At 31.0% G+C, this 11,241-nt stretch overlaps 1 protein-coding gene across 1 annotated transcript; it reads right to left on the reverse strand.

The window, feature by feature from the left end:
* Positions 1-5,136: 5,136 nt before the first annotated feature.
* On the reverse strand, positions 5,137-10,101 carry LOC146996659 (uncharacterized). Its single transcript, XM_085817963.1, has 2 exons — positions 8,821-10,101; positions 5,137-5,583 (listed from the first exon to the last, which is right to left on the reverse strand). Exons 1-2 carry the CDS (start codon positions 9,175-9,177, stop codon positions 5,137-5,139), a joined length of 804 nt encoding a protein of 267 aa, XP_085674089.1. The 5' UTR covers positions 9,178-10,101.
* Positions 10,102-11,241: the final 1,140 nt, after the last annotated feature.

Raw genomic sequence — 11,241 nt, forward strand, 5'->3', positions numbered from 1 at the left:
AAAATAAAATGTATATAACGAAGTATGTGACGTTGTTTTGTTATAAACTTGCAGTCACCCTGAGTGTTTTTACTCGAGATTCTTCGGTAAGTGAGATGAAGGTAAGAAAATACTGAACGTAGATTTAGGGTGAAAGTTTCTGCACAGATACAGATTTATGATTTAAATGTTTCTATTAAAATATGGGTGGTGTGATATTGATTTCGGTTGTTTGCTTTATTTCGGAATAGCACGCAGGAGTTCTTTCTCTGAGGGGAGTGATGCCTTAGTAGAAGATTATTTAATGGCAAAAGCTCGTATCCAAATAATATTACAGATAATCAGAGAAACGCTCTCGTATATTTATAACTTTTCGCAGATTTCTATTATTACAGCTATATTCTCAAACTTAAAGCTTGATTTTACGTTTATATACAAAATAGTTTCTAATTCCGGAGCTGTAGGAGCATCTGCGAATTAAGTGAGTATTTGGATCTTGCGTTCTATAAGTATCTTGGTGCAATTCGAGCTTAAGAATCTACGATTTCAAAATTAAAAATTAGGCAAAAGAGCAACATTAGCTTGACATAGGTTTTTGACCGCTCTAGAAGAAATATTTTCTCATTTAATGGAATTTGTGAAGAAACTTGAAGTAATTATAAATCAAATTTATTTATCATAAGTTTTCCATTCAGATGACAGTATGGTTTAAAATCCGTAAAATATCGCTGATGTTAGGGAGGAAACTGACAAAGTGGCTATTAAGAAAGAAAAGAATTCTCTTGAGAGTTTAGTGGGAATTCTCGAACGCTGCAAAGACAGGACGTTAATAATGTAACTTTGGAACTAAACAAAAAATTGCATATGTCTGTAAATTTGAAGAAATTTTATTAACACCATCATTAATAAAACAGAAAATGTGTAATGAAAGTCGATGAGAAAAAAAATTAATAACACAAAGAAGTAAGTATTGAGATTTCGTTAAATCTTGATTTCTTTAAATTCATAAATGCTTCATTATTTCATATTTTAAATTTTATTATTTCTTCATTTTATCTTATTAGTTATAAATTCATGAGCTCCACGTTCTGATTTTGAACGAACGATTTGATTGAACGAAGCATCGACGGTATCGGATCTCGGACTTTGAGCAGTATCTCACTCTCTCAGCAAACGTCTGCAGGTTTCGATAGAACATTTTCCACAAAATATATCTCTACTTTGGTACATATACATTTCCTAATTTGCCTTAATATATTAAAGAACGAAGTAAAATGTGTAATAATCTTATTAAAGTACGTTGAGTGTTTACAATAACATATTGAATTCAAGTTTTTATGAAAAATTTCAGCGTTAAATTACAGTTTAAAATTGTACGTGCTTATAAAAATGACTCTCACTTCAATTTAAAATATAAAATGCGATTTTTTCCTAATGTAAAACATATTTCATTGGTATGTGTATATCCGGCTGAAATTACCAGTATTCGTCGGTTTCACCACTCGGTTGCTAGTGGCCTGGAGATTAAGGAAACAGAAAACTTTTACAGTTGATGTGAACTGGGACATATGTTTCATAAAGCTGTCTGCATTGTACGAAAACCTCAAGTGTTCTATAAATTTCTGATACGTTTAGTCAATAAAATTAATATCTAGCCTTTTTCATATAACTGTTTTCTACGGGTTCGTGAATTTGGAGGGGCTGATGACAAAACTTGAGGAAAATCAAAACATAATTTATTTAGCTAGTATTATTCCTGATAGTTCCAAAATCACGTTTAAGGCCAGTTTACATATGACAGAGTAGCTCCTAACGAGCCGCTCGTCCGCGGGTTTCGATCCGAGTGAACGGACCTGTACTCGGATAGATTGTTTACACCAATCAGAGTGGAATGACGAGTCGCCTCCGTTTGTTTACAAAATGGATACTGACGTGGCAGCTGCAGTTCTTGAAGTCTGCGAAGCAGTTTCAAATGAATTAATTTCTGTACTTGAAAAAAAAAGAAGAAAAGGAAATGGGTACGTGACTGGGTAGCTCGCCGCGAGGAATTAGGAGCATCAAATCAACTATTAAATGAACTTCGGGACGAGGATGTCCAAAGCTACAAAAACTTCATAAGAATGAGTGAAGGACAGTTTGAAACGTTATTGGAAATGGTACATCCCCTTATTCAGAAAAAAAGTACGTATTTTCGTAATGCTCTTCCAGCGAAATTAAAACTGCAGATAGCGCTTCGGTTTCTAGCGACTGGTGACTCATACAGTTCTCTACAATATCTATTTCGAGTACCAAAATGCACAATCAGCATATTTATTCCAGAAGTGTGGGAGGCTATTTTCTCATCATAGCAAGATTTTATAAAGGTAAGTGACGTTATTTTACATGTAAGTATTATTTATGATTTTCAATACATAGAGCCAATGATATTAGGTACTGTTCTGTTATCTGGACCGGATTCAGAAATGTATTTATGCATGTGCATATATTAGGTATGTATACACACACACGCATACATATCTGGATCTGTCCCTGATAACAGAACTGTACAGATAAATATTTTAATTGCACAATGCTGAGTTAATGAATATAAATAAATGCACATTTTTATAAATGCATATGCATTTGTAATTAATAATTGCTTTTTATACCTGTAAAATTGTTAATCACTCTTCACTTTAAAAGCAGCGACTGCTAAATAATGGATAACACACTGTTGGTAGCTTGAGTAAAAGTTGGTTTTTTAAAATAACTTTTACACAGTTAACAACTTTTAACTTTGAAAGTGAAATCAGTAAGCTCATATTATGCAACAAATTATAATAACAATTTATTCTAATAGCAATAAAAGAAATCTGATGTGTACACCACATGACTTCCTTGTACGGAATATTAAATTATACGCATTTTTTCTTGCATTTCATTTAAACTTATTGGATTGAATTAAATCTACTTCGCCGACAGTGCATAAACCACAATAGAATAAATACATTCTTTAAAATTCCCTCTACTATTTGTTTACCATAGCGACACTCTGGCGCTAGATTCACTTAACAGTATTATATTTCGTTCATATTATAACTCATAATGCACAAAATGTATCTCATTTAAAGAATAGAATTATATAATCGTTGCCAATTTGTTCTATTCAAATACAATAATAAAGCTAGAATGATGTATAAAAGAAATTAAGCAAAGAAAACAAAAAATAAACAGTTTTTCACAGACGATTGAGTATTTCTCATTCAATTAATTCAGTTCTCGCTTCGCAAGAAGGCAAAAATACATAAAAACTCGGTTAATGTTTGGATTATGGTAACTTGGCGATTTTTTGGCGACCAACCCTGATAAAGCAACCTGCTAGTTTTGTTTTGGACGCCATTTTGTTTTCACGAAGTAAAGACTTTTTTTTAACTCAACATTTTTTCCAACAATCTGCTAGCCGAATTACGCTTATACTAGAACTTTTATGGAACAAAAGTGCTTAATCATGACGGAGATAAGGTGCGAAATTGGGAGAAAGTGCAGAATCGCACACTGCTTGCCGCGTTTTTAAGAACTGCACATACGCGTTATCCATGTACACTTCGACCTATTTTCACTTAAAAAAACATCCCAGCTAGCTAGTAACCTTTATCACCTTACCAAAATGTCGCCAAACTACCTGTTACCGTATACCAAAGAATAGCCAAAAACTCAAAATATCTATATTAAAAATTACGAAGTAAATCTTAAACACTTATTTCCTCAAAAAAATTCCAGAAAGGATTAAGCATGATTTAATTGGCAATAATAAATGAAGGCGTTATCTTTGTTGTTGCGAAGCTAAGTTTCTCTAGATTGGCAACAAATCCACCAGTCTGCTGTTTCAAATGTAAACAATCAATGGCCGCCATGAAAAAAAAGGCTTAGCGGCACTTAAAGAACTTTAAAATTGTTCATAATTCTATAAAAATATTGCAATCAGATTTACTAAAGGCATAAAAACCTTAAGCGGAAGATCAAAACAACATAATTCAATCATTTTTAAAGCAAAAAATGTACAATTTACAAACATATAAGAGTAAAAAAACTGAGATCACTGAGTCAGGTAACAGAGTGGATAATACGTTTGGTGTGGCCGATTGCAACCGAAATACGAGGTGCACATCTACATGTTATAGCAGTCGTATATACAAAATTTCAACGTTCTGAGGCTACTCGTTTTTGAGTTATGCGAGATACGAACGTACAGACGGCACAAAAAATTCTCTTGAGAATTAATTTTAAAACTGTTTTATAATTTTTTTGGAGGAAACGAGTCTTTTATTCTGTCCTTACGTACAGATATCACGCAAAAACATCGTTAAATTGCATTCGATAGCGGTCAAAATTTTTATTTTCGTTGAAATATGCTGCCTGAAACTTTTCGCGATTACAATACTTCCTTTTTACTTCGTACAAGGAAGTAAAAAATATCTGATTTTATTGTAAATATAAATATTATTTTATACTTCTAACATAGGAGTCGAGTCTTACGTACTCGCCAATATAAAATTAACCTCGAGAAAATTCAGAACTACACTGTCAAATGAACAGCTAAATATCATGATATACTAGAATGCTATTCATACTAGCTGTATTTCCAAAATATTTATAATTTAAATGTATTATTTAAATTATTATATGATTCAGTCACTTATTTAATCATTTCAGTATGGAGTCACTATGACAGGTTGTTTTCTGAAGGGCTTTATAAGCATGCTCAGAAAACTTAAGAAATCAACTTGAAATAAATTTTTTAATTTTGAATATATATGAATTAAATCAACTAAATCATTTTCACAGGATAATATTTACTTTTAATTTTTATTTAATAATTGTAAAATATTGTCTTATAAGTAAATTTATTGTAACATGCGAGTTTAATATAATTTTGAAAACTGCACAATTTATGCAAATTCATATAAATAACTGCCTAGCGTAATACTTGAAGCTAATAACATATTTCACCCTGCCATCAATGGCATTAAACATGTACATATTATTTAAAATTGATTCTCTGTGGTTATCATGCATTAAAACAAATTGTGTATGAAAATTATGAATTTCAGTAATTTTGTCAAAGTATTTATAGACCAAATAGAATTATTAAAATAGAATTATTAAAATAAATTTTATTTACATATCAGGCACATAAATTGCATCATATGTGCCACTTTCATTTAATTGTGGCGATATTGTCACAACTGACAATTGCGTCTCTTCTTTTTCTATTAATTTTTTCGAAATCATAGTTTGGATTTCAATTTGCAGCTCCAGTGCATCACACATTGGCAGTGCTTTCAATTGAGCTGCAACGCTTTTTCCAAATGCGTCGAACATGTGTTCTTCGCGAGCACATTTTGAAGCTTGCGTTATTTTTTGTAGTTTTAATATGGCATTGTCAATACCACTAGGTATTGCTGTTCTTTTTCTTTTGACAGCAAAACCAGAAGATTTTTCAGCTTCATATGGTAAGCTATTTTCTATTATGGGAAGCTCATCACATTCTGTGTTTTCTTCCCACTCTGCTGTTGAATTGTCTCTGCTGTTACCTTGAGAACTGTCTTCATTGGCTTTTAAAACCTGTTAAAATACAAAATAATAATAATAATAATAATAATAATAATAATAATGTATAAATCAATCATAATTTGACAGACATGCAATTTAATTTATCTTAAGCCAAAACTCGAAAAAAAAATTCGATTTTATTAAAATTAAGTTTGTTTAAATGTTAAATATTTTTACATTTAATCAAATGTCATTTTTATTGTTGCAGTGTCCCCAGACATCTGAAGAATGGATTGAGATTGGAGAAGGATTCTTAATGAGATGGAACTTCCCTCACTGCTATGGAGCTATTGATGGCAAGCATGTTGTTATCAAAGCACCTCCCAGGAGCGAATCTATCTACCATAACTATAAGGGATCCTTCAGCATCATATTGCTGGCCGTTGTAGACCATGATTATAGATTTCGCTACATTGATGTGGGAGCAAATGGAAGATGCTCAGACGCAGGGGTCTTCAGCAATTCTGCCATGAAAAAAGCACTTGAAACCAATGCATTAAACCTACCTGAAGATGGTTTTCTTGTAGGCGATGATGCATTTCCTTTGACAAATAAAACCATACTCACGAAGACAGCTGTCAAAGGAACAGAAAATATTTAATTACAGACTTTCACGGGCTCGGAGAATTGTTGAGAATGCCTTTGGTATTATGGCTCAACGGTTCCAAATTTATTTTAAACCAATACCTCTGAGCCCAGATAAAGTGGATGGAATTGTTAAGGCTACCTGTGCACTACATAATTTTCTACGCACAACAGGTAAATCAACGTACATGCCACCAGGATCATATGATGAGGAAGATTTCAACAGTTTTAATTTCACTCCAGGATCCTGGAGGAACATTCCGCAGCCTATGGGATTTCTTCCCATATCGGCATCTTTTACGCCAGGACATAACCCATCAAAAGAAGTAATTTTAAAAAGTAATTTTAAATTTTTTTTATTATTTACAATAATGCATCAGTCTGAAGCATACTAAATATGAAATATATAATGTAAAAACTAATCCTATGGTTATACATTTATGTTGGTGCAAACTACTTAAGAAGGAGAAAAGCTATTCAAACTACTTAAGTAAGAGAAAAAAATATTTATTGATTAAAATAATAGTAAATTAGTATATGTGCTGTTAAACATGTGTTGGTATATAAAAAGACTGTTTATTGTTTTTCAGTTATGAAAAAATATGGTATTTCATTGCTATACTGGTCCCCCAACCATATTTGGCAATTTTCGATTTGCACCAAGATCTCGGCGAAAATTTTGGCATATGAGGCAAGTATGTAAAAACAACACAGTATATAATAACAATAATAAGTTTTGTTAATCAAAAATTTGTTACAGTTTACAAAATATGAAATGCCAAAATGCCAAAACGAAATTAATAATCCTTCTGAGCAGATTACCCCTTTGGACTAAAAATAATTACAAATTCAAAAAGAATTTTAATAATAATTCAATACTTTTTATATTAATTATATTATACATTACTTCAAAGTTATTATTTTATTAAATTAGTTATTTCATTTATAAGTTTTTAATGCTCTTGATCAAAATTTTGTTTGATACAAGAATTTAAATTAGAAATGTAATAGAAATTGCATAAGAAAGGAATGCATTTATGAACATACATCTATGTTCATAAATTGAAAAGGAGTAGATTATGGCAAATCACATAATAAATATCACACTTAAGGGGAAAATGCCTTCTTAAAGGAATTTCTAAAGCAACCTGGCTTATATTCATATTAAACATCGAGAAAACACTGAGCCTGCTTCTTAGGATTTTGCCCAGCTATTAGTACTATGTTATTTTTCGGTAGCTACTGAACTGAAGTTAGTTTAAAATTTGTACAGCTATACATAATATATGATATTAACAGAGGATGGTATTTTTTATCGAAGGGAATTAGGTATGAAAAAATCATAATTCTGACTTAAGATCTTAAGACTTAAGATCACTCATGGACAGTGATAGTGGTCTTCTAAGAGAAGTTAGACTCCAAACTAATGTTTGTTTACTTTCTTGGAAATAATGTTCATCTTAAGAATGTTGCTGTCATGACAGGGCTTATTGTATTTCAGATACAAGGACTTAAAAAAATATATTCAGTAAACATAACTGAAATTTATTCACTTTCAAAATATATTCATTAATCGATTTAAAAGAAAATCAGTTTATTGAGAGAAAAGTCAATTGATTTAAAAGAAAATCAGTTTATTGTGAAAAGTTATTTAGTCAACTTTGGTTATTGAAATTCAAAATAACAAAGTTTTTCTACTATATATAACTGTTTTTTACACCTAATTAATCATTTACAAAATAATGTAAAAGTAATAATGTGTTTTATTATTTACTGATAGAAATAATGTATTTATTCATCCAGAATCCACAGAATCAGTAACTCTTTGTGAATGTAATTAACTATGCAGATTTCTGACTGGAACTGTATTATTTCTAGAGCAGAATGCAAAATTAACACATGGAATATTTATTCAAAGCTACCCATTAACACAACAGAAATAAACTGTATAATATCCATCGAATTATTCAGAAAATCTTAAATAAGTAGCAAAAAACTTGGGAGCATTACATATATTATCACAGATAAAAGAATATATATATTATGACATAGTTCCAAGAGGAAGATATTTACTGCAAATTGTTACTTTTGGATACTACTGAAATTGTGTTTCTGGACAACACACAAATAATATATAAAGTGATATAAAAAATATTAATAATGATTAAATATTAGCAATTATACTTTATTTTTAAAATGCTGAAACGGATAATTTAAGAAAATTAGAATTCATCTAGTATAATTTGAATAAACCTACTCAGTGTTTCACATCCAAGCTGAATTTTAACAAATTAAACCCCAGAATATTTTTATACAAAGCAACACATTTAAATATCTCCAATAAAACAGATCTATATATATTTTTTTATAATTCCATTTTTATTTTTATGGTTTATAATATCATATATTTATTGCATCCTCATGTAGGGATGCTTGTAGAAAAATGAACATAAGTTCACATAAGTATAAGAGACTGCAACTTATTAATGAAGCAGTATTTATATAGAGAGTACAGAAACTATAAACTAAGAAAACGTGTGAATGAACATATTTCACATTATTGAACATAATTAAAATATGTTACATCAGTGAGTCTGATCTTTGAGATAAAAATTACTTCATGCACAGTTATAAAGTATATTTCAAGGAAAAGTTTGTACTTACCAAATTATTTTGAGTTTTCCTTTGAGCCACATGAGGACGTAAAAAGGAGTCTGCCATCTGAAACCATACGATAGATGGTTTGTAAATACTATCTCCAGATGTTCTAGATCGCTTTGAATTTGCAATTTTTTTCAACTCCTGGAGATACGTTGAACGAAAGTTATTTATTTTTTGCTTTAGTTCGGTAACTCCAATTCCTTCAAGATTTAGTATTTTAATAATGTCCTCATAGGCCTTCTGTCTTCGATTTTTGTCTTTATACTCTGCTAGCCAAGTGTTCCATAACACTTCATATGAAGCATATGCATTAAAAAATGCCATGGTTTGGCTGTCGCTCCATCTCGGAATTTTGGACATTTTGTATAATCACAGTCGCGACGTCTCTGCAAACGCTACTCGCAGTAACTGGCCGGATGGATTTTTCAACAGGTTCAAAGTAGAAACGGAAGCGCTGACTCATCTCCCCTACGTTTCTACTCTGTCGAAGTGAGCGCTTACATTGTCAAAGTAGCTGTAACGAGCGGCTCGTTACAAGCTACTCTGTCATATGTAAACTGGCCTTTACACTTTCGTCATTATGACGTACCATCGGTGTCATCTGGTTACTTCCTGAAATTTGCATATGATTCTTGAAGATGTGTGTAGTGATTTTACTGGTGATATATTTATTTTAGAGTTCGATTTCCGCGTGACTTCGAATTATGCTTAATTTATGGACATGAGTGTAATTTTGGCCCTCAAATAGATTTAGCAGGAACTGCCTTTATTTGAGGCAGTGCCGAATACCCCATTAGCCAAGCTAAATTCCTACTTTTAAGCTCTATCGCGCTGAGCATGTATTTGTATAACTTTTTGATCTGTAACTTGTATTTGTATAACGTTATGAGCAAAAATTGTGGCTTGAGCATATGAGGATAGAACCCGGTAAAATGCAGGTTTTTATTGAAAGTTAAAAATATTTTTTTGATCCAGCTTCAATCACAAAACGAAATAGGAAAGACTTTCATGGAGTCAAGAATGGTCGAAAATTTCCTGACAAAGCTATATTAACGCTACTTGGCAAGTTAGAAATACGATACTTTTAACAAAAATGAGTTTAAGTGCTAAAAACATTAAAAAGCAAATTATCCAAAATTTATGGAAAGGTCACCGCTATGCCTATAAGAGACAAAACAATTTCATTTAAAATAGACGGAAAAAAAGCAGCGATGTAATTGCTTTTTCTGTAATTTTAAATATAGAGCAGCAATATATGAAAAAACTAGTAAATAACAAATTGGCTATAATGTTATTCATAATAATTACAATCTCAACCTGTAAATTGTACTTTTGAAAATCACTAGCATAATCGAACCGAAATCTGTTTCCATGTGAGACATATTTCATGAATAAATTTAAATTTTTCAAATTTGAAGAGCTAAATTTTTCGAAGTATTTCGAAGTCCAATCTGTAAAAGCTGCATTCGTTTTAAAATTTAGTAAAGGCTTATCACTGATCCTTAAAGTGTTATCAGATGTAAATGTTAATATTGATCGATACCAATGAACGAGAATATCATGCACTTGTTTAGAGAAAGAAACAAAGAATTTGTGAGATTTCCTGGTTGACCTAGTCTCAGGTTTAATGTTTCTATATTGATCTCTACAAACCTAATATAATTTACGTGACTCAACTAGGTACAGAAAATTGACTCTTATTGTGTAAAAACTGCTGCGTTTTGTTATAAGACATTTTTCTCTTAAATATTGAGATTTCAATCATCATTACTCAGGCTGAAATAAAAGTAAAACATAATTATGAAAATAAAATATTCTAACAACGAATTCTTTGAATCAGATTTTTAGTAAGCATTTATTAGATTGAAGTAAGCATTTATATCACTTGCATTTAACTAGGTTTTGATTTGAAGTATTTCTGGATGACATCTTAGAAGTTAATAGTGTAAAGGTATTACCGAATGGTCGACCGAAATGGCGATTATGTTGAAAAATAAAGCATTCTTCAATCTTTAAAGTGATGTAGCAATAATATAAAATAAACGGTTCTTTGTATATCTAAAATATATAGAAGACCATTTTTTGGAGGATTGGCCTCGTATGTTTATCTTCTGTCTAGTGCTTTGTTTTCTGCTTAAATTGTTTGTTCGGTTTACTTTTAATCTCAAAAGCATTCAGGAAGGTGATTCAGAAATCTAATTTGGAACGTGTGTGACGATGATTGATTAATTTTGATTAGACGTTTTTTAACAGAAAGTAAAATATTCTGCAACAAGTGCCAATAATTAAATATTAAAGCAATGGGGATTTTTAGGTAGAAATTGTTGGTATACAAGTAAATAAAATGCTCGCACAAATGAATAATATAATCCTCATAGCTACCATTTCGATGTTTCATATACAGAAATTTTGGCTGTGACCTAA

The sequence above is a fragment of the Stegodyphus dumicola genome, chromosome 6 (genome assembly GCF_044657685.1).
Source record: "Stegodyphus dumicola isolate Sdum_Otavi_A_Nest chromosome 6, ASM4465768v1".
NCBI lineage: Eukaryota > Metazoa > Arthropoda > Arachnida > Araneae > Eresidae > Stegodyphus > Stegodyphus dumicola.